This window comes from Apus apus, chromosome 4 (assembly GCF_020740795.1).
Source record: "Apus apus isolate bApuApu2 chromosome 4, bApuApu2.pri.cur, whole genome shotgun sequence".
Classification (NCBI taxonomy): Eukaryota; Metazoa; Chordata; class Aves; order Apodiformes; family Apodidae; genus Apus; species Apus apus.
In genome coordinates, this window is record NC_067285.1 from 58,405,794 (window position 1) to 58,432,611 (window position 26,818).

The 26,818-nt window shown below is 34.8% G+C and overlaps 1 protein-coding gene across 3 annotated transcripts in view; it reads right to left on the minus strand.

The window, feature by feature from the left end:
• The window catches only part of LRBA (LPS responsive beige-like anchor protein), a 406,974-nt gene that overhangs the window by 264,450 nt on the left and 115,706 nt on the right, over positions 1-26,818 (minus strand). For all 3 annotated transcript variants that reach the window (XM_051619696.1, XM_051619697.1, XM_051619695.1), the window contains exons 34-35: positions 13,354-13,418; positions 2,044-2,152 (exon numbers count right to left, since the gene is read on the minus strand). In XM_051619696.1, the coding sequence (XP_051475656.1) occupies positions 2,044-2,152; positions 13,354-13,418 (174 nt within the window). The remainder of the gene's footprint in view (positions 1-2,043; positions 2,153-13,353; positions 13,419-26,818) is intronic.

The following is a 26,818-nucleotide window of genomic DNA, read 5'->3' on the forward strand; positions in this document are numbered from 1 at the left end:
TACCTACAATACACAGCATGTCGGCAGCTCATCACCGCACAGATCCATTCCCATTAAGTGATGGGAATTGATCCATTTGGAGACATGATAGAAGAATGTTTTTCTATAGTCTAGAGCACCAATTTAAAAGGCTATGAGGAACACCATGGCTAAAAAATACCATTGTGCTAAAAAAAGTAAAGCACACATGACAAGACGTGAAAACCAGACCATACCATGGATGGGTGAAACATGGTGCACAGGAATTTCTGATTGTTGATGTGAAACTTCCAGATTCAAATAGATGTAATGGTTCCTCCTTCCACAAAATACACGTAACACTGACTGAAGTCTGCCACAGACATCAGTAACACTAACTTCATGAGACACCAGGTTTGTTATTTAAGCATTCAGTAGAATTCAAGAGTTGTATATCCTCAATGTGCACACCTGCAGAGGTGATGCGAGATCTAAATCTTTCCAACACAAAATGCCAAACTTGAGAAAAGGCATTTTAGTGTACTAGTTTGTTTAATTTCAACCTGATGAGTTAAACCCCTTAAGCCATCATACTGAGATAGCAGATTCAAAACAGCATCAGCTTAAAAATGTATCAGCTAACCCTTATCCTAGAGAGTTGTCACACCGAAACTCAGAGCTATATTAAAATGTAAGTTGATGCTCAGTGTAAATTTCTTCCAGACATCATAAAAAGTGTCTAGAAACCAACACAATGCTAACAGTGAAGTTGTCACTGAACAATTGTATTCACTGATAGCCTTATTTACATGACAGAATCCTTCACTTAACACATTTCACACACACACCTTTGCAAATAGTTTGCATCTGAAGAAAAAATTGGGCTGTTCATCTAATCAATAATGCCATGTCATGCATGTATCTTCTGCACAAATCCAGTGCAAAAGATGTCAACGATGTCCCACTCCAATGATTATTAGGCAACGAAGTAAAAAGATGCACTTTTCATCTCCACAGGACTGTTGCCAAACCCGTGATGTAATAAAGGAAACATGCCTGCTGTTTCTCCATTGCAAAATGGTACTACAGATATCTTACAACATCTCTGTTTGCAGGAGGGGGTAACTAGCTCTAGATGAAGTGCAGATATGTTATTAAACAATGCACAGCTTGAATCCTGGGGCCAACACAGATGACCTTTAGAACATAAGCACTGTCTAAGACAAATATGCTTTCATCTTTGGGGAGTATTTTTTCAAGAAAAGATTTAAGAGAAAAACAGTTTAGAAATACGTTAAGCACAAATGTGCCTTCAATCTCTTAATGCTTCATTTTAAAAACAAAACCACAAGTAGTATCACATGTCAGGGGAAAGACTAAGTACTCTTTAAACAGAATAATAGTGAATTTAGTGAGATTTAGCATCATTTTGATTGAAAAAACCCAATAATCAAAGCACAGAGAAAGGAGATATGTGATGTGACTGAGATCCAAAATGGAGGTACAACTAAATTGATTCAGAAAAAAGGCTTGTATTTTTATTACAAGTCTATAAAACCAAAGACCAGTATTTCACTTCAGAATCCCTTAAGAGGGATGAAAATACAAAAAACATTAAAAAAAACCACATTGAGGCATACAAAACATGAAAAATTGTTTTAGAGATGGATTAAGTGAAACAGCAAATGATACAAACAGAAAAAAAACCCATAATTTCTCATTTTGCACTTAACAGGCTGTTACCATTTATCTTCAGCAAGGTGATTTTTTCAGTTGTATCTTGACTCTGGTGTTAAGCAGCTTTAACACATACAGTGATATTTGCTTCACGTAAAAGAGCAGCATTGCTATGACAAAATTCCTTCCTCCACAAACTCTGGTTAGCAGATTCTGACAAGTTCTGCACTGTTTTGCCATCAAAGTTAGTGACAAGCTATCGAAACACCCTACACATCTGCACAGCACCTTTCAGGATAGAACCCCCTGTGCCTGAAAAGTCCGTATCACACATTGGAATCCTCAAAGACAATAGGCCTGTTATGTTTTGGTGGCTTGTTTTTTTTAAAAGAAGATTTAATGTCTTACCTCGAATTCAGCATGGCGGTTAATATCCTCTGCTCTCTGTCTGCTCAAGATAAATTCTGCTTCATTAGCCACTCTTACCAAATGGTCTTTCATGGTTTGACTCAGCAACCTGAGGGACAGGGAACAGTTAAGAATTGCCTAGGGAAGATGAACTCCTATGATAAAAACCTGTAAATACAGTGTATATACCAATATTTTGAGCTCTGTTCCATAACTGACTTTATTGCATTAAGTAAATGGTATAAACAAGGTTGAAGGGTAAATTTCTAGCAACTAGTAAGAATGCATTTCAATAGTAAACCAAACTATTAAACAAAATGTAAACACTCTAGACAGTAATTTGTTTTACCTGAAATATAGATAAGTAAGAAAATCTTTTGCATACACACAAGATAAAGAAAAGTAAACAGTTTATGGATATAAACATCCTCAGGGAAAGCCCTAATGTAACTAATGTAAAGTCTAAATTAAAAAGAATTGAGAATTGCATTGCAGTAGTTTTCTTTCTCCAAGTGTAAAATTGGAATTTTATTATAAGTATACATTTAAGTAATATTTTCAGGATTATAAACATCCTCAGTCTCACAAATGAAATGCTAAGATATACATTGTTCCAGGTTACGTATAGAATAAAGCTGTAATTCAATCTGAGATTTCTGAGGCCTTCATAAACCCTGAGTTTATGAATGGCAGCAGAGCTGACAGATTGAAATACAACCCAATTATTCTGTGAGTTCATATATTGCTACTAAAAACATTTCCTTTTTAATTAGTTACATTTGGTTTCATAAAGTTAAAACTGGCTATACAGGAACTACACTGTTTTTGAAGGTGCACATTTCCACAGGATCATTCAAAGATACACCAGAAAAATCCATGACATGCTGTACTGGTTAGTTTTTTCAAAATATCTGTTACTAAAGTCTTGTATTGTTTTTTAAGGTTTCCAGTTGTTATCTTAGAAAACAGTATCAGAACATAAAATCACTTGTTTGCCTTGCACATGCAAGCTAAAATACATTTCAACAAGTTCGGAGTCTACTGAGAGCCTTTCTTTAGAAACACAGAACTTATTATGCAGGATACATACAATTTTAATTTTAATCCCTAGAACTTCTTTATCTGATCTAAGGCTCCACCTGCCTCTACCTGTATGCTTGACAATATGATCACCAGTGCTCTCCTGTGCTATTCACAATTCCACACTTGCAATAGGTTTGCAAGTCACGAGCCTACTCCAAAAAGAAGAGATCTAGAGGCACAGCAAAACCTGAAGCTCTTTGTTTATTGCTTCTCTCCTTACTAGGCTGGGAAAACTGCAGCACAGCAGCCAAATGAGGCCATGTGATCATGAACCAGTTATATCAGCGGATTACTGAAACCTTGAAAAAGGAAATATTCACAATCAATTATCTGAAACATGACTAAACCTTCTGTTTGAGGAGGCTTGTGCAGAAGCCATTGTTCCAGAACATTATTATTTTTTTTTTTCTATTTTTCCATCACTTTTAGAATGGAAGTAGCTGTTAATCAACAAACATATAAAATCTGGCCAATTTATCTGCATGCATTAGTGACCAGCTTTCATTTTCAAAAACTTGAAGGACCAGCATTGCTGCAATAATGTAACTTCGATGTCATAACTTTTCATGGCTTCAAAAAACTTGGGAGAATTAACTAGTTAGGAAGGCATTGCTCATCCCCTGGAAAAGACACCCCTAACCTTTGTCTCTAATAATTTACAAAAACATTCAGCTAAAAATAAATCCCTACTAATAAACCAGAAGCAAGACACTTTGTATAACCAATTTCATAGAGTGAGAAGATTTCAAGTATTTGATTCCCCTCTTTCTCTAAAATCCCCAGTAGTATATTGAAATCTGCCACATACGTGTGTAAATACATATATTTTTAATTAAACTAAGATTGGTCTAAAAAAATAGGCATCATAAACACTTATGTATTATATCATGCATTACGATTTACATTTAACACAGTTAGAGAGTATCCCATTAATTTCATTGAGTTTGTCAATATCTATACCTTCTGCTAACCTGATTGGACTTTGAAAAATACTAGTTATCCTCTAAAAGGTCCATTTTTAATCTAACACTAGTTAACCTCTTCACTCTTTTTTCATCTGTTCAAGAAAGTACCCAATATAATAATTGTTTTTAACAATTTACCACATGTATTTTCTTTTTTATCTGCTGAACCTAACCAGTAAGCAGCCCAGTACACAACTGACTACACTGGCATTTACTACCCATTTGCAGAGATTACGGATATGCTCCAAAGAAAGCAAAGATCTACATTCCCTCACACACAAGAGCAACATTCTCAGAACAGACCAGAAGTGTACTTAGCAAAAGAAAAAAAAAAACCAAAACAACTGTTTGAGTATCAGAAAGACCTTGGTCTCCTATGGTTTAGTTGCCACTTTTGGCACCCTCACCTCTCCTTCTAATACCACACACTTTCCTCATTTTCTCTACGATAAACCATGCAGGGCTAGGCCACCTAGATAAAACTGAGACATTATTTTGCAGATAAATCCAAGTTGCAATTGACATTTTGGCAACCAAAAATTCTTATGCCTAACAACTAAAGAATCGTCCAAGCTTCGCATAAGCACCTACTAGTAACTTCAAGCCATCTTCAGAAAAAAAGTAAAAGCTTTGTGTTATTAAGTATCAATTATTATACAATTACTTCCCTTCTTGCAGTTGGCCAAATTCAGCAACTAAAGGTGTTCAGCAGGTGAGGATGAAAATTATTTACTAATACAAATGAAGCCTATATGAAATAATTTACTGGTCAAACCATAGGACAGCTGTGTTCATTATTTATATTCAAGAAATTGAAATTTTAACCTTTCTATTCAGCCACCTTTTCCAAACACTGTATACAGTTAATTATATGCATACATAAAGATTAACTTTCTTCTAACAAAAATTTCAGGTTGTGTCATTATGTAGGTCAGTTTGGATTTTCTTTGAGAACACATACATTGCACACCACTCAGATTTCTATTTTTAATGTACCTCTTTAAGTGTGGAACTTAGCAAACTAAATATATATCTATACATAAATGTAATGATGGCATGATGCAACAGAGCCAACATTAAAAATCAAAGGCAATTACAAACTCTCAGCATCTCTATAAACGAACACACCTCTGCTTCTATCTATAAAATGAAGTTTTAATCATCTGCTTCTAAACACTAGAACCTTGGCAGCTGCTACTTTTCCATTTCAGGCAAACAAAACATTGAACAGAAATTTGTTGTGTAGCTCACTGCTTGCAATAGAAGCAACTGCTTCCGGCTGAGCAGAGCACTGCTGAGGCGACTACAAGAATCTGACTCTTGCAAAAGTATTGGTTTAACTCCAAACTACGTACAACACATTTTGTACATATGTGACTGGCTGTAAACTGCATTAACTACATCAGGTAAATTTATGAGAGGCAAATAATTTCTCTAAAGAAAAATGTTCAGAAAATCTGATTTTCCTCATGAAGGCTGTAAATACACTTCATGGATTTAAAGGATCATAATGGTCCCTTCTGGTACCTGCTCTGGCCCAAACTGATTATGCATGTTTTCCCCAAAATTATTTAATTTCCTCCATCAAGTCTGTACCTTCTGTTTGAGCTACAGCACAGATTCCAGAAAGACACCCCAAATTTATTTATTTTAAGAACTGAACATGATTTACACTGTTACCCTATAAAGCAGTTTTATAAATAAGGTAGTGTCAATTAAAAAACACACACAAATGAAAAAAAAACAAAACACAACCACAACTCCATCTAGTTTCCTTTTATCCTGTTCTGTTTGTTTGTTTTTTTTTTTTCCCAGCGATTAGATTACATTTGTTCTTTTTCTGGTAAATAAAAAGTCTATCCAAAACATCTATAAATATTTTTCCCAGCAAATGGACAGCTTTTCATTTCTTTGACTAAACAAAGAGATCAATGTAATTTCTTCTCTTTTTCGAGTATGCACACCCAAGCTGAAAGAAAAACTGAAGTCCAATAATTCCCTTCCTGCCTGTGCTTCATAATCTCTGTATGCAGATGCGTGGACCATGTTTGCCCTATACTACTATTGCATATATTTGTTTGTTTGTTTCAGTGTTATTAAACACCAAAATGCTGTTGAATGTGGTGATTTACACTCCTCCTTCCCTGATACCTTGCCTTCTGGTTTGGCTTGATTTATGACAAGTTATTGAATAACATTTTTTCCTGATCTTAAACACCAAAAAGAATGTGGATTCATCATGGACATAAATGTTCTGTAGAATTTAGAACATAATGCCTAGGGGAGTAAAGACTTGGGGTACCAGTCCTACTCTTCTGCTTTCAGCACACACGAGATTCCAGGTCTCAAATAGACTTCTCTCTCACTTTGCCTAAGCACTTTCTTCCCAGACTAGTAAATATTTTAAAACATGTGATAAATTTTGAAAAGATGAACAACCCAGTAAAAACAAGCAAGGGGATGGATTCCATGCTGAAGTTAAATTATACTTGCATACTTTGCTGGGTCAGGAATGAAGTGCTAAACCACTGAGAGAAGGAATTCCAGTCAAATATTCTGACTTTTACTGTTACACTGGAAAATAAAACTATGCAACACAGAGCAAGAAATCTTCTTACTCCGATTTCTGACTGCTGAATACTTAGATGATCAAGTAAAACATCAAGATTCTCCTTACAACAAGCAAAAAGGAGAAGGTAAAAGAGGGAAAATATGGAACAGAAAAATATGTGCAAGTGAAGAAAGTGAGAGATGGATAAATTCTGGGATAGCATTACTGAAGTCCTACAATTAACAATTTTAGTCAAAATATGGTAAAAGATTTACAGGTGACATTTACAACAGCTGTTTAGGCATAATATCTCATCAAGTACTACATGGAGGGATTACGTATGTTACAGATGCTACCACAACAAAGAACTCTTGAGATAGCCAAGAAAAGAGGATGAAGGTAAGCTTTCCTACTTGCACTCCTCATAAACACAGCATATAAGAGGTTCTATTACTTCAAAAGGGGAAACATTCTACACGGATCCATGCTGTCTTTTATGGGATCTGACTGTACAATATGCTAAGTGTTGGAATTACTGCTGCAAGGAATTTTATAACTGCTTCGTGGAACACTGATACTTTACAGATAACACTACTCAATCTTAAAAAAAAATACAGACGTGTCCATAAGGTCCTAAGGACTGAAGTTTGAAGACATTTACCCCCTTGAAATAGGAGAGGAAAGAAAAAAATAAAAACAACCACCAAAAAAATCTTGCAGACTCACCACAATGCTGACTTGGACATATGATAGCATAAAACTTAACAGCACTCTAAAAGGACACCTAGGATGGGACACACCAATCCAATCTTTTCTTTCTAGGATAGCCACTTAAGGACATACGAAAGCCTAGTGAAAACTGATACGAGGCTCTGTTCAAATTCTGAGAGACACTGCATGGTAGTACAACACATGGTTTCTGAAAATTTTTAATCCACTAGCAATATTACAATACATGTATACGGAGTGCAGTATAAATAACTTCTTTGTACTTTTGCATTAATTTAATTTTTAAAAGCAGATATTACTACAAACTTTCTACATAAAGAACTTTTAAGAATTCCCAGCCACTCAGAAGTGGTTCTTTATTTTGCTTTTAGGCAAATTAATGACATTCTCACAATCAAAACCTACATTTGTCACACTCATACCCTCCAAAATTACTAGAATCTCCAATATTAAAAGCCGACATTAACTTTTTAATTATTAAAACATTGCTCTCCCAAAAAGCTTCTGCTTATTCCTTAAGTTGCAGCAAAGATCATATGTTTTCTGTTACACAAAAAGATGCCATTTAAATCCTTGCAGATGATCAAACAAAACTCAGTGAAATAAAAAACTGTTTTAAAAATGGTTGTGCATGTCACACTATACCTTAGTGTACACACACACAAAAATCATGTAATGTCAGGTACCCCACCACAAGTCACTTAGCCAACTCTGAAACACATCCAGGCTAAAATTTCAAATTTTCAGCAGATTTACAATGGTGTTTAAAGTCTAGCCTAATGATCTTCTGTAGTTAAAATTTACACATTAACAAAGCAACTTCTGCTACGAAACCAAAACAATAACATAAAAACTCGGGGAAAAAAAATCATCAAAAAAGCCACTACCACTTAAACAGAATGTGTTGCTAAAAATAAAAAAGCAAGAAATATGGAAAACACTTGTTTTCTCTTACAAATCAAGGTGAAGGTGCAGGTTCTGCATTATCAGAATTTCAGGACAAGAAGGCTGCTGTAAGAGGAGCAGACTGGTACTAATCGATTCTAGTTGAGATGTGACTACATTGTCATTTTATTTCCTAAGCTTTTTTGGTCAGTTATGCAGCAAGTATAAGTCTATCAGTTATCAACCTTTTTTTTTCATGAATAGCTGTATTTTTCTAACTATTTTCCATCACAGTAGTTGCTCCTATGGCAACACATCCTCTAAAATTTATTCCTCGAGAGTGACTGCACTACTGCAAGTTAAAGACAACTGAATGGAGCAGCTTATATCTGCCCCCTATTTTCCTTTAGGAAAGTGTGCAAATAATTGACCAACTAGTTTGTTTGCCAGCTGTTTTGATATTAAAAAATATTTGCATCTATAACTAGTCAAAAGTAATAGATACAACTTAAGAAAAGGAACAGCACGTGACACACATTGAAGTTTTGTATACCGTTCCTTTTTTTAAAAAAAAAAACCTCAAACTATATAAATACAGATGATTACAGCATTCCATTAATACTACTGGAGGTTATGTATTGGGAGAATACCAGTTACATTTAGATATTTCTGGAGAGCTGCTGGGTTTTTTTTGGTTGTCTGGTGGAATTTTTACTTGCTAAGGATATTAGATTTGCATGCTGTTTGCCTTCCACCATCTCCCAGTAACTTTCAAATTCATTGGGTCATTTCAACACAGTTTTTTTAATAGAAGGCTAGAGATTCTCAAATCATTGATTTTATGCAAGCTTTTTATCCAATAGAGGACAAAAATCCTTTCAAGTATCCTTAAAAAAAAATAATTAAAAAATCATTTTCAACTGCACTGTAAGTCATAACAGAAAATCCAATATAGGAGAATCCTCTGATATGGCAAGAGAATTTTTATTAGATTTCATTCCCCATTAGACAACAGAAAATCCAAAATTGAGGAAAACAAACTTCATTAGTTCTGCTTCTCCTGGATACACTTGTGAATCTTGTGAAGACAAGTTTTGGTTTGTTTGTTTCAGTCAGGGTTTTGAAAGGGCAAAGGTAAAGGAGAGGGAATTATATATACATTCTCCTAGTTTGATGAGGTTATCTTTCAACTAAACTTTGTGACAGTTTTTCAAAGCAGCTGCTGCCTGAACATTAATTTACATACGTATAAAAATATAGGTATAGAACAAAGCACTTAATTCTTTAGATGACTAATAAATCTAGCTTGAGAAAATTAAAATTAAGCATATTCAAGTCTCTTCAACTGAAAATCGGAAAGAATAATTGCTGTAGCATGCTTAGGAGACTGATCCCTCAACCCCTGCCATGCCAAACCCATTATCACCCCAAAGGGGATAATAACTGTCATGCCTAGTCTCGAGCTCGAGTACGTTTGTTAGCACAGACTGATACAGAAAACAAGGTCTAGCATAAGAGATGTTTCCCTCTAAAGTGTGCTAATGAATCAAAGTGACAGGAGGGAGTTTTAACCTTCACAGAGCAAAGGAGTTGTTTGCTAACTAATCAAGCAGAGTCTAACAAAAGATGTATTTGTACACACAAGGAAGTAAAACAAAGCTTTTTTTGCTTTTTATCTTTTTTTAACTTCAAAAATAATAGTTTGACCATCTACTTCATAAGGAGGAAACATAATTAGTTTCAGGGGTAAAAGGAATCTTGTGTGAATACCTTGGAAGCCTCCAAAGAAGAGAATCAGTTATGACAACAAACAAAATCACACCTAAACAATGGTTCCAGTGAACAAATTACCCCATTAGTAAGCTCTCAGATTGAGGTTCTAAAATAGACTCTGCCTAAAGGAGGACCTAAAGGTGAAAGGCATGCACAAAGACTGAAATTTAGACTGACCTAAATTCAGCAGGCTAAAGAAAATGTTTCACAAACTGTGTATCTGCTGCACAGACGGCTCAGTATATAGAGAAGCAGTGGGTTCAGGCACCTTTTAAACAAGGTTTCAAAGACCATTAATAGTGTTACCAGGCATTAAATAACTGAACAATACTGATTCATTTTTATTAAAAACAGACTAATGTTCAGTGTAGCAATGTAGCAACTGACATTTCTTTTTATGCACAGAAAGAGGTTATTTTCCAATACCTGCTCCTCTAGCTTTTCACTTACATTCTGTAAGTTCCTGTTTTTCTACACAGTTGGTTTCCTTTAATATGCTTGTAACCCTGCCTTCAAAAGCCTTCAGTTCTGTAGTTCAGTTTTAGCTAGGTTTATGGTTCTGTATCTTCACATACTAGTCTCCTGTTTCAAGATACTTTTTTTTCCAGTTCAAGTTTCAAAATTTCACTGGGCACAAACAAATCAATTCTGCAATACATGTGCAGTGGACCTGATACAGCTGGAAAGCAACTATATGTGTAACACATTAGTTACTTGTGAACATGATGAAATTCAGACCAACACATTCTGAATGCAGCACACACACACTGTAGATCTTATGAGTCCCAGAGGCAAACTTTCTGCACATATTTCCATCCAGGGAATCCTAGCCAAAACATGGCAAGCCTAAACATAAAACTTTCAACTGCTGTGAGAGAGAGAGGTACATTCATACCTTTCACATAAAAGCAAATACATTTGAAATAAACTATTAGAAGAGATTTAGGACTTTTCTTCTAAACCTTTCTCTTTCAGAAAGATTTTTCAGTTCTTATTTGCCTGATAAACAAAACTAGTAAATCACACTTCAAACTGGATTATCCTTTAGCATCATTAGTAAAAAAAAAATTAGTAAGAAACATTGGGAATAAAACCTTGATTTTCAAAGGTTATAAGATGACCAAGACTTCCTCCACCAAGGTGGCACCTGATAGGAGTTTTGTGACTCCACAAATTCTAGGCAGTTCTTCTAGTCCTTAATTTTATTTTATTTATTCTAATACTCCCCATGTTATGGTACCCCACAGACATCCTTCCTTGCTGAAATCAGTCTGTCCTTTATACAACTTCCTTGTCATCTTTCCATTGGTAGTAATAGAAGCAACTTTAAAATGCTACTATTCTTATACAATTATGCAGTTAAAAGTCTAAATCTGCATCATTAAGCTCTTGCAATTTTTTACATTTTTAATAAAATATTTCGGCTCTTGGAGTTTTTAAGATGTTCATGTGATGGCAAAAATACATCCACAAACAATAAAAACTACAATGAAATACAAGGTCCAAAATGTTTTGGTGTAACTGTTAGTATATATGAAAGAAAAATAATTCAACCTGCATAAAGAAAAGAGCAGTTCCACTGTTCATTCATTTCAGTGAATTCTGAAAAGCCACAAACACCACAGTAACCAGTTCAGCAATAACTTCAAGGGCTTTTATAAAGAGCAATGCAGGAAAATGAAGATAGATAAAAGAAGCCATTTTTAAGAAATTAATCCCCTCTCCTCTTTCCTGTAATGAAAGTTACTTCCCCATTTAAAAAAAAAAAAAAACAAAAAACAAAACCAAAAACTCTGCTACAAGTCAGAAACGAACTGAAGTAACAATTACTTAGATATGTTCTGCTAACCAAAACCACACTTTTCAGTCTTCAAGGGATCATTTGTCCCTGAGACAACCACTGTGCTAAGGCCAGTCTATAAGTTATGGATGTTGTTTATGGAGGTGGGGGAGTAATTCCATCTGTCTGTGATGGACACGGCAGGTTTTTAAAAGAAAATAGTCCGTTCCAAGCAGTTTACTGATAGAATGCTCTCTGAAAGCTTGACCTGGACAAGCTGAATAACTACTAGGTAGCTGCTACTTACAACTCAGTCTCAGCAACTGATTTGTTCACGATAATCGTCTTACACAGATGAACCTTACATTGTGGTTTACATGTGTGTGGGATGTCTACGTTATCTATGCTAATAAAACATTAATCAAGGGCCAAATTTATAGCAGGCACTTTATAAGTAAGGTCAAGACAGGTCAGCTTCACATAATAGGAAACAACTACAGGCTAGATCTTAACACTGTAACTGAACACCCTTGTTACTTTACCCTGGCCCTTGGGATCAAGACTAGTAGCAAAACGTTTTTTCTGCCTCAGAATGGTGATTCCCTCACCACAAAGTGAAATGCAGCCATTAAAATGGTCATTATTTTTATGTATCTTGAAAACATCTACACATTTTAAAAGAAAAATCTCAAACAGCCATTGTACCTATTCCTGTAATGATAAAAATATATTTGGCACTTTATTTATGTGATACATTATTTTGTTTTTAATTCAGTAGCCCTGCTAACCCTGTAAAATTTATTTTTATTGGGATTTTCAATATCTCAAGTTACTCAACAGCAGAATTTAGGTTTAGATAAATGGTGTTTCTTATCATATTCCTTAGCTAACTCACTAAGACATCTTAAAAAAAATCCTTTAGAAAAAGTAAATATTGCTTTTAGTCTGCCTCAACAATCAATTCCTAATGAAGAAAATATTGATGGTTCTGAATAGTCATTACGAGTCAAAGGGCATGGCCCCATCACCTGCTTCATCCTTTTCTATAAGTCCCAGTAATATACATATATAGTTACAGACAGAACATTAAACTAATTGGTAATACTAACAGATTATTTATTTTTACCTTAAAGGGTCTCTCTTCCTCTCAATTTTATGAGGTAGATAGGAAATAAATGAGCAAACTGGAATCTAATTTTTGAGACGGACGCTTATCTTACAGTTCCTAGCTATAATGCCTTCCAAATATCAATTCCCTTCTCAAGAGATTAGGTGAATACAAATGATAGCTTCAATGTTAACCAGCACACAAGGACAGGAAAACAGAAAATCCATGACACACCAATAAGTGAAATATTTAAACTACACAGCATTCAGATTCTGCAAAATCCCATGTTCAGTATCAGAACTGAAGTATTAAAGGATGTGATGCTTACAAAACTCAAAGAAAACAACACAGGAGGTGGAAGAAAAATTCTTTTTTAAAAAGTTTTAAGACATACAACTTGGCTAAGGCAAAGGTGCTGTCAAGTATTGTGACCTACCTTCCTTCGTTGACAAGCTCAATAAAGGCAAGGCCAGCATTCTTTTGTATAGAGTTCTGCCACTCCTGAGAAAAAAAAAAAAAAAAAAAAAAAGAGTTGTGTAAAAACAAAAGAAAACACATTTTCAGCTAGACAGTCATCCACTTTCCAATTTTAGGAACTCACACCACCACCAGCAAACATATAAAGCTTTAAATGTATGGTAATTAGGAAAGAAACATTGCCAATAAGAAGAAACAGAACAGTATGATTTATGCAAAGTCATATGCTGTGCAGGGGAGAAGAAAATACAAATACATCCCACAAACTACTGCATAATTATCTTTTGCTGCGTTATACAATAATTTTGAATTTTCTCTGGTTCACTAGTGCTTCTTGCCTTTTTGAACCTTCAGAATGCTAGAAACAAACTGTTCCATGTTAATGCAAGGCTTGTTCATTAGACACAAATTTATCTTATAGCTTGAAGTCTAGTTAACATCCATGCCGATAATAATCCTCACCTCAACATCACACAGTACAGTTATATCCAACTGAACCCTGAATTACAGCAAAATTATATACCTCTTAAAAATGTAGGCAGGTTTTGCCTGCTCCCTAGAAAAGACACGCTGGAAAGCAGCCAACCAAGATAACCTATTACCAGGGCTTGCTTCCTCAGTTTGAAAACTGAAGAGAAAACAGAATCAGTTAACAAAAACACAAAGATTTGTAATCCTAGACTTAACAGAAGCAAGTTGACAGAGCTAAAAATTAGGGCACTACATGTATGAACCTTATATTTTGGGGAAAATACAGAGGCATTTGGATAGAACAGGCCAAATACAACTCTAGCCTTAAATTCTACAGCTCTTCTAAACTACTACAAAAGAATGATTCTGCAGCAGACAGATTCATAAGTTTCATATGCTTTTCCACATCAGCCTTCTTGATTTTTTCAGTCTTTGATGTACAAAATAAGAACCCTAATGATTAATTTATATCATTACTTCTATCACTGTGGTTCTTTTAAAAAATCTCAAGAGCTCCCAAACAGGCAAAAGGAGCAAACTGAAAATATCTCTAAAAAATTCCAGTTTTCTGAATGTAGGAGTTTTTAATACCCACTGTCAACTGGGTACATTTCTTGTTGCTCAGTGTTGCAGAACTACCTCTCAGCTAGTGATATGAAGGGTTGATCAAACATATGCAAAAGCCAGTAGAACAATGGGTATTTTTACAATTGAAATTCTGACTCCTTGCCCCTCCTTCTTCCCCCCCCCCCAAAAAAAAAAATTTAATTCCAGATTTCAAATGCAGGGGAGAGATTATAACTCTGATCTCTGAAGGCTTGATTAAGTTCTAGAACCAACATATTTTCTACCTTTTTAAAGTTGCAATAATGTATTACAATTTTCAAGTAGTCAGAATTAAGAGTAGAATAATTAATTTGTGATGTATTATTAATCATGAAATACAAATGTATTTCATTACTTTTTACATAACTAGTTTATAGGTATTAATATGCAAGCAATATTCTAAGAGCCAGCTAAGGACCATTTACATATTATGACATATGACAGCTTTTGGGTTTTGAGGTGTGGTGGGATTTTTTTGAGGCTACATCATATAGTATCACTGGTCCTTATTGCTACATATATCTTACTAATATTTAGCCCACCATCCTTCCACCAGTTTTCCCTATTGCTTTCTTATGCCCCCCATTACACAGCTTCTAGTTAGCGTGTAAACTGTCTGAAATAGCTTTAGGAAGCATTTATCCTTATGAAAAAAAATGCCTTTTAACTGCTAATATTCTAAACAAAATAGCATATGGAACTAATCCTCATAAGGTTTTTTTAAAATGTAATATCAAGTTCTAAATATTTAGCTTCATATGATGATAACTGAAAATATTCTCTGTTAGCTTAAATGTGTAAAAAAAAAAAAGCTTTTTTTTTTTTCTGTTTATGACACTGTCCATCTGTTGCCCTGCTCTTTAAGAGAGCTCACTACAATACTTGAAAATTTAATTGGTGAAGATAGAGGTTGCCAAAAGTGGAAAGAAAGTTCATTCATCATGAGATTTTTCAGCATTTTTCTCTACATCAGACATCATCAAAGAAGGCGTTAGTCTAAACAATTTCATAAATGACAGCTGAACACACCCTAAAGCTAGCTTTAATAGTTGAAAGAAAAGAGTAATGGTCATCATCTTTCATGATCCATTCAATATTTCCCCACAGTATATGTTCTCTCTCCAACAGTTACACTCAGTATGCATATTGCATTATTATATCAACATCTTAGTTATCAATCACCCAAAGGTATTAAGGAAAAAAACACGTTAAAAGCCTCAGACTCAACCACTAATGCAGCTAAATAACTACAAAACACATTTCAGCACTTTCCTAAGGAAGGACTGTAAGGGAAGATCAACAGTCAATAATTTCATACCTGTTCTAAGCTGTTCTTAATTGACCACCATTTCCTATGGCTATAAATGTTTAGTAACTGAGAGACGTAACCTATTTTTAATGCTTCTGGTCACCGTACACTTAATAATAAAGCAGGAAAAAACCTAGAAGCACTAAACACTATCACAAATAGCTACAATGAAAAACAACCATTACAGGGAGACAAATAAGAAATCAGATTTTATTCCAATACTTTGTCTGATGTGGAACTTCCCTAGCTTATTATTGTTTCACCTATTTCCTAATGGAATCTGCAAACGCTTGCATAAAAATACTGAAAAGAAAATGAAAGTACTGTGTCTTTCAAGTACTATATCCTATACGTGAGGTTGCTTCAAACCTCATCTGAATTATAATTTTCTGTATGGAATAACACATTTCCTGTAGCTACAGCACAACTCTGCCATAAGCAAAATTGTATCCCAGTCCTCTATAGCACCAATTTCATATCATCAACAAGTTTCATTAACACATTTTTTTACTGAGTGAACAAGGGTCATTAAATGAAAAGACTAAACAGTACTGGTCTGAAATCCTTCTTTCCGAAACTAATAATCTCCCTCAAGGTTTATAACATGACCTACTGCTATCCCATTTAAATAAGGTTTTTGGGGTTTTTCTTAAATCAATTTTACAGAGGATTTTTAAATTAGTTCTAACTAATGATCAACTGTATGACAGTACTAAATGTTCTAATAAAACCCACACAAATTCCACATTTCCTCAGTCTAGGAAATATATTTTGGTCAATGCCCACAACGTGCATTAGACCACAACCAGCAATGAGATTAGTCTAGCCAAACAATCTTTATTAATTCTAGGTGTTGTGTTTTTTTTTTCATTGCAGCTGCATATGTACATGTATAGTTATCTCAGTCTTTAAATGCATTTGAAAAGTCTTCTGTACTACTTGATCCTCCTAGTTCCTTTCTTAAAAATAAAGTTTGTCTCTAATCATATGGCATCATAAGATAATCAGAGTTCTTTAAACATTCTGCATTGAACTTGAATTTTTCAGAGTCAACTCTATTGATCAGTCAGTTTCTTCCATTTGTTGTTGGCTCCCTACTCATTCTGAATATCCTCGCTTAGATCTAATACTTCAGAAACTACTTTACCCAAACAGGCCTATCCAAAAGCTTTTTCTACAAATAGCAGCTAATAGGAGTCAGCTTCAAAACAAAGAAATGAAGGTCATTTTTTACACAGTCCATTGCAGATCACTAGAACCAAAGGATGTTGTGGTGACTGAAAGTACAATAGGATCAAGAGCAGACTGCACTACCACACAGAAGGAAAATACCTTGATATTGACTAAATACACAGAAACTACATCCAATTCAGAAAATACACTGAGCTGAAAATAGCTGGATAGTGGAAGAGTATTATGCTTGCTTGCACTACTATGTTTTTCTTGAGCACCTCTTTGTGTCTATAGTTGGAGATACAACAAGAAGGTTGAGCCTTTATGTAACCCAATATGGCCATTCCTAAACTCTAATCACTGAAGTAAATGGCAAGAAAATTTTTTAACTTTTTCGTTGGTTTGCAATTTGAAGTGCTTGCCCTTAGAAAATTAGCATACCCCTCCTCACCTGTACACTTACAGGAAAGAACTACAATCCTATTTCAAACAATTAACCAATATATATATATATATTCATCAAGCTATATAAAACATTTGCAAGATCAATCCATCAATTGGTCTGAGGGCTAAACAATTAAACATGAATCTTGAACAGAATATTTAAAACACACCTAATAGATGAAAACTGCTTTATTTTCAAGTGTAGCAAACTGCACTACTACTTTGCTTCATATATACATCCACATGCATACTCCTTAATCATTAATTTTTATCAGAAGCCTAAAAAAAATATCCTTCTAACAAGGTTAACATATTCCACAATTAAGAATTGTATCTAACATTTGAAATGCACACTCATAAGCAAGTAAAAAAGAGCAAATTCTTTGCTAATCCATCCTTCCCATAAAGCTGGTGGAGTTTTAACAATTTATTTTGGCTATGAAACAAAGGAGAAGGATGACTTTGGTACTGACAACTGAGAATGGAGCACTAAGGAGCAGGGTGGGAAAATGTGTTAACATATAACTAAGAGACATATTATATCCTAGAGTAAAGGTCAAATCTGCATGAAAAACTTGTTCATAGAGAGATATACTAATCTTTAAGTGCCTAAAGTAAACTATCAAGAACTTTTCAGCAGTGTTTGCACTTGGTGTCAGCACTCTCTCAGCACCACATCCACTAGAGGCTTGAATAAACTCAGCAATAAAGAACATATAGTGAAAAGTAGATTATATCTCAGCTGGGTTCTTTATAATTAAAAAGAAGCTAGCATGCACGTTAAGCAGAATATCTGCAAACATAAATTACTTTTAAAGAGTTGAAGCACGTTTAAATTATTTTAACCCACAAGGCTCCATTGAAAGAAATTTAAACCAACATGGAATTATGGAAAATTATACCTAGAAACTCTATGTAGCAATTTTGTATCAAAATGAGCACGTGCTAAGTAGTGTACAAAACAAAAAATTTGCAAGGATGCAACCGATTTTAATACAAGAGTAACTGAACACACATTTGGAAATTACATTATTCAGTACATATACAAGTCATACCTGGATGCTAAAATTTTAAATAACATAAATCAATAATGGAACAACTATCAGAAATAGATTGAGAAAAAAATAATTCGATAATGATACTGATGGTTCTCTCTCTACATAAGAACATCACTGTTGCTGAATCTTGACACGGAGAAAAGAGAGCACTTGCAAAAATATTTAATACTATCCCAATAATTCAGGACATCTTTTGAGAAGGAAAACTTATCAAACAGGCTTGAATTTATTGAAATTTAAACAATGGATGCTATTCCTACACAAAAAAAAAAAAAAAAAAAGGGCTTGTCTATGAAAGCTTTAATATGGCATCTATGTAACAAGTCAAGCTATCACACTAATCAATACATTGGTTTTGATTTCAATAAGGGTGATAAAAGTTACTCTAACCATGTAGCCAGCTACAAGCTCTCAACAGATGATCATCATTAGGCCTCTATCGGGGTTCTACATACTCAGGCTGCACAAATGTGTCCTATTAGTATGTGGTCTGTCTGTTTGGCAACTCCAGCTTTAAGACAAATGGCAGCTGCTGCCCTTCAAGGTCTGAAGTCAAGTCCTCAGGGAATCTAAAAGCCCAACTGGAAAAATCAAGGCCTGTTCATTAGACACTGCTCCAGGGGAAACTTGCAAGGCTGCCATTAGAACTATATAAAAGAGCTAATTATTTTTATAAGACTTTCAAACTATCAAACACACCCAGTTACAATAAAAAGTATTTACTGCTTGCATTCCATTAAAAAGACATTGCTTTTTGTAAAAAAAAAAAAAAACAAAAAACAGCTAGTGACAATACACAACTAGAATCTTTGTACTGAAAATTTCAATGAGCCTCCTAGAGGAAAGATGTGTAAAAATTAAGTAGATGAGGGAGTTGCTCAAATGGAGGTATAACACCAAGCACGTTGCTGTGGGAAAATATTCCAAACACACTCATAAACAACTAACTAATGAATAAAGGTGGCCTGAGATCGTGCATGTGTGACTATCTACCCCTGAAAACTACAAGAAATTCAAGAAACAAACATGTTCAGTGTTGCAAAAATTACTGAAAAGAACACTTAACATTCTTGTTTCAAACCTATGCTGTTAACAAACTACTGAAAATGCTGCAGCTCACTAGTGCATTGATAAGTCAGTCAAAACAGCACATGGCCTTGATGGTATCAAATACCAGCACTGAGCAGAAAAAGAAAGGAAAATCAGAAGTGGTTCAGCATTTTTCCTTTGATAAAACAGAGAAATAAAGAGTAAAATAACAATAGTTACTTTCATAAAATATACTTTGGGTGAGAGTTGGAACACTTTTTTGTATTCAGAACCACAACACTTTACTATTTTAACTATGAAACGGAATCAAAGTTTCTTTTACTGAAATATTTCCCCAGTTGCACAGCATGACAATATTGTATTGAATTCTAATGGCATAACAGAACACTGCTATAGAGTACTTATTACAAATCTTTTAAAAGTGCTATATGAAATTCATTAGTGTTCCTTAATCAATTCTTGGATCAACACGCACATTAGCTTCTGACAGCCTAATTCAAAAAACCAATTACAACCCTAGTCCTTATGTAAAAGGACAACAGAAAGAAGCTATGTTAAACCAGTTTAAAATAATGAAAATGTAAAGAAAACAGATTAGGAATGATTTATATCAATGCCTAGTGCTGAAGTTAATTACAACTAACCCAATAAAACAGTGTCTTTATTATTGTACAGCAAGTAATAACCTTAGACGTAGAAAACAGAACTCTTTGCTGACTTTTGCATGCTCAATTCCACAGCACACTACATTAAGAATTAAAGAAGCAGTAAATAAGCCATACAGAAACAGCAGTTTTTTAACTAAAAGCAGAAGACTCCCCTGCTGTTTAACCATTTGGAGTATTCCATGTAAACAGAGCTTCCTATAAACCGGTATTATGTTGTTAGTGGTAAATGCCTAAAACCACCTCATAATGAGAGTTTAATTTCAATACTTAAAAGTCTGAGTTAAAGTTACAATAAGTTTTTATAGATTCTGCAAATAAATTATACACATATAGAGCTGGATTAGTTTGCATACTTAAGTACTAAGTTGTTCAGTAAAATACTAAATAAAAAACTCATTTTGTCTAACAATGTGAATAATCTCATAGCGTAAGAGGCAAAGTGACAACTGTTATCTTCTCTACAAACCATGCAAATCTCTTCCTAAAAGATACAGTATTATGAAAGTTACACTACATAAAACATTACAGCACACACAAGCTTTAACAATTACATACAGCTAGAAAATCTTGACACACGTTCCCGTTGTCATAATTTGCGGTGACAAGGATTTTAGTAGTAAAAGAAAACTTCAATCACTTAATCTGAAAGATCTTCTAAACCATGAAAATACCATTGTTTGCAATCAGAAATTTCATACAAAATTATGAAAATACCACCGTATGCAAACATACAATGCTATCAGTAGTAATTATCACAGCATAAAAACTGTATATCAAAACTCAGAAACATAATGTTTGTATCTAGCTTCAAAAAAGTCTGAACATGTATACGAAAAACGTATTATATGCTTTTTATACTGATACAGCTCATGACTCGATGAGTAAAATTTTATCCCTAGAACCAATGTCACATTAAGATGAAACAGGTAAGTCTATGTTAAACTCCTGCTCCTATGTGGTCCCAGTACAATAACAAACCATAGAATGGGTGAACATACAGAATGAGTGAATCACTGATTTCAGGTACACAGCTACTGATGGAGAAAGCAATTTGCCTGGGCAGCCCCTCCCTTTCTCTCTCCAACTACCAGGCTGTTGCCATGACTCCTCATGAAACGAAATTAGGGGTCAGGTTTGAGTTCATCTAGCAGCAAACCTTTTCCACCACAGATTCCTCTTCAGGTTCTTAAACCATTGGCTGTTTTCAAAGCTGAGATGAAAGACAGTAGCTTTAGGGAGAATAAGAACAGAAATCTTCAACATTAATTAAGAAATCCAAGCAGTTCTGTAAATATGCAGCAATGGGATGCAAGAAACTATAATTTCAAAGTGAGTCTGAAAAACAGAAGTGAGGAAAAGACAAAATAATACAAAGGGAAGAGATCCAAATAATCCAGTTGCAGTGTTAGCATCATTTTTATGAAAAAAGGAAAACAAACCAAGTAGCAGAAGTATAAGGCAACTGCCTCTTGATTCAGTGCTTTTTTGTTTAACTGTGATTTTAAATTTTGTAAAGCCACTGCATGCAAACAACTGTCTTCCAAGGTAGACTACTCATTATAAGGACAAGAAAATTGCAGTGTACTCACTGCTGTACAGTTGAACTAGCAGTGTTGGACTGATCCCTCCCATAGCAACATTCATCACCACTAGCACCAAAGAGTATCACTCATCTTGCTTGGTGTCTGATAAGCTTTAACTCAATAAAGTTCACTAATAAAAAATCTCAACAATACACACAGTGAATACCATTTTGGAATGAAAAAGCCCCTTTTCCCCCAAATGTAAACAACAAACAAGATTTCCTGCTATAATCGTACCCTTTGAGGGAATGAAACCAAAGTATGTAAACCAATGTAACCTCTTCACTCAAAAGACAGGAATACCCAAACCTGTTCCTTGGGTAATCATATCCTCATGCAAATCTTTAAAGAAAACATTTAGAGAAAAGAAATTAAAAAAAGAAAAAAAAAAAAGGCAGAAAAAGTAGTATCTCTTCCATTACACTCCACTTGCATCCTACAGTCCCTTCCCTTCTTCATCCTGTTGCCTTAATTTAGACTAAAATATTCTGAGTATCCATTATTCCACTGTTATACAGCACTCAGTAACAACAGGCTCTATTCTCATCTCTATATGTTGCTACAATAAACACAATAAATAATATTTGTCTGCTCCTTTCACTGCTAATCCTCCCCTGCACTCACCAAGTAATTTTTCCACAAAGAAAAATGAAACAATTTTTGTTTTAAATAGAAATAAATTTATTCATAAATACTCAGAGGGCACTGGAATATCCAGATGATTATTCTATATCAAATTTGACTGACAACTAGGATGCCTAACAGACATGCACCTCAATATCATGTTGCTTGCTGCATAATCTTAATTATGAGGTTTTTTTCACTTAAACAAGTTAAGTGTTGAGTGAAAGATTAGTACAGAATCAACATCTTTGCTGAGACATATATTTTCCCACTTGCATATACATGTAAAAAGACACAGATGAGTATGAATAAAACTAAAGGTTAAACATTAAACTGAACAGCATCTCTACGCAAACCTCCTCCAGCTAGAACTTTGGGTAAACAGCACTTCTCCTTCAATCACGGGGTTTTTACGCAGTTTTGCTTGAAAACAGAGACATTATTCAGTTTATTAACATGAGCAAAAATCTTCACATATTTGTAATTAGTATAAAGTCAGCAACAAGTGTTGCTGCTCACTGAACTTTCCATAATCTCATACTGCTCCCCTCCACTAAACCTCTTTCCATAGTCTCAAATTAAACAGACTAGCTGTAAAACAGCAGGGTGTCAAATTAAAGCACACTTTATTTTCAGAGGTCTCCACACTTTGCCACTGACTTCCTGTCAGGAAGAGTTCCATTTCAGTGCAAAGCCTCATCAGCAGGGAGCTAACAGAATTAAGTGCCAGTTGATATTACTTTGTTTTGCATTTACCACCCATGAGAATATTGTTCAAAGATCTAGTTATAAAGTCAGCATGGTAACATCCTTCTGACTAGACTGCCAAGCCACAGGGTGTGCTCTCACCGCACAAAACGCACCTTAAATGGTGGTGTTTTTTTAAGTCCTAGTGTGCTGGTGAAGCAACAGGATGCCTTTTTTCTTCAGAAAAGTCTTGCTTCTGTAGCTAAATTATGTTCCCTTACTTTTGAACATCTGCAGCAGTGTACATTCATGGAAATGATGCTGTCCTGCTCCCCTATCACACCCCCAAGGTTCACATTTACATTAGACAACCCAATCTCCTCCCTAAACATAAAACTGCATACATTAATCATGAAAATTCTCAGCAACACAGTTTTAAAGGCTAGTATTTTTAGCTGTAGCAGACGTGTTTTCCATTAAACTCACACCAACATCATGTCCTGGATGCCTGATCAAGTTCATGTAATTTTCATTTCATAAGAGAATTCATCTTAGTAAGAACCTATATTATCTGAAAACCCTACAGAACAACCACAAAAGACTGTAATTTAAAAAAAAGAAAATCAGGGATGAAAAATCCTCATTTTCCCCCAGAACTTCATTGTAGGCAACAAATATGTTTCAGTAAGACAAACAGTTCAGGTCTCTCCACTCCAGTATGACAAACTACTTCTAAGAACAGTTCTGTGGTTTTTTATACTGCCATTTGTCCATTCCTCTATGCAAATTCTACAAGCCATGTTTACTTCGCCAAATGTATTGTCCTAAGAAATAACAGTTCACATCAGTCCACACCAAAATATCATCACTTTACTATACATGTCCACTCATACCTCTCTCCACACCTTCTTAGTCTCATATATAGCACACATACCCCAATTTCTTTACATTAATGTCTTTTTTCAATTTTGTTCAAAACCCAAAGCTCACAATTACTGTCCACGAAACAACTGTGTAGTATAAACCACAAAACACTAGTTCTTTTGCACTATTATTCCCAGTTTGCTGCTTTAGCTGATACAGTCTGCTTTTGTTGAACACTTCAAAATACAGTGGCTTCAAATTGTAGAGGGCATTTCCCAGTGGGTCAAAAGTAGGCCTAGATAAAACAAGGTTTGTTACAAAGCCATTTCTATCACTTTGACAGTTATTTGTATCTAATATGCAGAAACATCAACCCCATTTAATAAAAGTGTAACATCAGATTTTTTTTATATACTACATGCAAGACATCATAGTTTTTGCTCATCTTAAAATCCTATATTATACATTTAATCTCCAAACTGGGGAGTGGACAAAACTTTAAAATATCCTCCTAGACTAAGTATTATGGAAAGACATAGGAGATAAACCCAAAGTACTAGCTCACAGATTTTAACTACTGTGACTGCTACTTGTCAGGATGTAACTATAAAGTGCTTATTGCATCATTAAGTCAAGAAAAGTTCACTTATTATTCATGTGGTATTGGTAATCATTCCATATACATTCCAACCTATTTCCACACAAGCAAAAGTTTAAGTTATAAACTTCTTTGCTTAATATCTACTAAGCAAACTGTCAACATACATCTGCTTCATAGCCTCACACAACAAACAACATTATATCAGAATTATTATTTTTTAAATTAGCAATTGATGGACACAGATGTTTTAAACTCCCTCTCTGTAGGCCATGCTAATAGTAATAAAAGCACATTATTCCTGAAGCCAACAACTACATCTATGAGAAAGAAGATTTCAAATACATTTTTGGTGTAGCAAACTGTAGTAGGGTCTGAGAAGTGTGAACCTGAGCGATTATCAGGAAGAATAATAGGAGTTTGAAAGAAGCTCCTATTTAAACATGTTAGAATGCTCTCCAAGCAATTCCATGGGATTCAACAGATTAAATATTGCAGACAATTATAGGTAATTAAACTTTTAAACAATTTAGAAAGCAACAGAAATCAAAGTAGGAGTGAAGTTCCAACTGGCAAATTTTACATTTTCCTGGAGTTTCACACAGAATAAATGACAACAATGTATTTCAGGAGAGACAGAATCTACATGCGGCTTAAGTCAAAGAAAAAAAAATACAAGCAGCTAATTTAAAATGTAATTTCAACATAATCCAAAGGTTTTCCCAGCTGTTTCCATTTATTTCAATCTTATCCCAATTGCACTTCAGACAGTTATCTACCAAACTTATGTCCAGTTTCAAACACTTAGAATGTATAACATAGGCAAGTGGCAAAATATCCATAGCACAACTAATCCATTTGTAATTATTTCAAGTACTCTGTTTAGTGATATATACCAAGAACGAAAGCTGTCAATATCCTTTTTCAACACCCAAAGTGAAATCCTCAGAGATGGAGAAAAAACGGCCACTCAGGGAGAAAAGAAGCTACACAATGTTTAAAAAAAACCAGACATATCAAGTGTAATGGAGCATCCAAGTGACCTAGACAACAGATTTGATAATTTAACCTTCTGCTTTGTTAGAAGAAAACTTACTGACAAAATAGTATGTAAAATCCAAGCATCAAAGAGCTGTGTTTAAGGAGTCTGGATTCCACAGCTAGTGCCCTCCCACATCTTCCAGGGCTTTCATTCAGTTTCTCTAGAGTTAATTCTACTGACCACTAGCCAAACAGCTCACAGTACTGACATCAAGTGCCTTGCAATGCAGGAGAATGCCAAAGCCCTGAACTTTATCCCCAAGACCTTAGAGAAAATAACTGATGTGTTCATATGTAACAACCAAAGAAGAAAACACAATTGAGGACAACACAGATGAATCACAATGTTGCTTTTACAGATTGAGAGCTTGATTTCTTTCAAAACTCTACTCCTGCCTGGTAAATGCCCTTATGCTTCTGGACTGCTAGATACTTTGGGAGGGTACACTGAAATTCTTCTTCTGACAGACTATTCTACTGAGTGATAATAACAGCCATTACCCAAAACATTAATTGAAGCTTAAGTCTCTTCTATCCCAAGAAAGCACTTGGATAGCATGGCCCATGGCTACCATGGAATCTACCTTCCCTTCTCTAACTTTGACCGCAGCCTCCATATGGCAAAACTAAGTCATTATAGACGAAAATATATGTTGGAAGAGGACAGAATAATAACAGCTTTTGAAAAGGAAATAGTTTTTAATGTAAAATCTCTTGCCTGAAAATATCCTGAAGTATCAGTGTACATAAAGCTCAACAGACATTTCCCAACTACTCTCCATCCAACAGCATATTAAAGAATAGGATATGAATCTTTCATTTTGTACACCAGTTACAAAATTGCACGAGGAATGTTCCTACTATTGCCTGCATAACAATAACATGCTTGGCAACCCCACATTTTCAAATGTTAAGATTTATTGTTCTATTCATATGCCTAGCTCCACCTGGTATTAAGTAGATCTAAGACAGCTTCAGAATCTAATTCATAGCAGAGCAAGATGATTTTGAATACTTTCACTTCCTTCCACAGCCACCTCATCTCTACAAAAGGCTGGCAGATATTCTTCAAATCTTCAATTTTTTCAAAAAAGCACAAGCAAAAAATTAAATACACTATGAAGTCTCTGGCACACCTGCAGGTGAAGTATTTTTCTGTGCATCTCCATAAAGTGCCTTCATACTGCACTAGAAATACTAAATATCATCACAAAGCAAGTCAGCAATACAAGGCAAACACGGGGATGG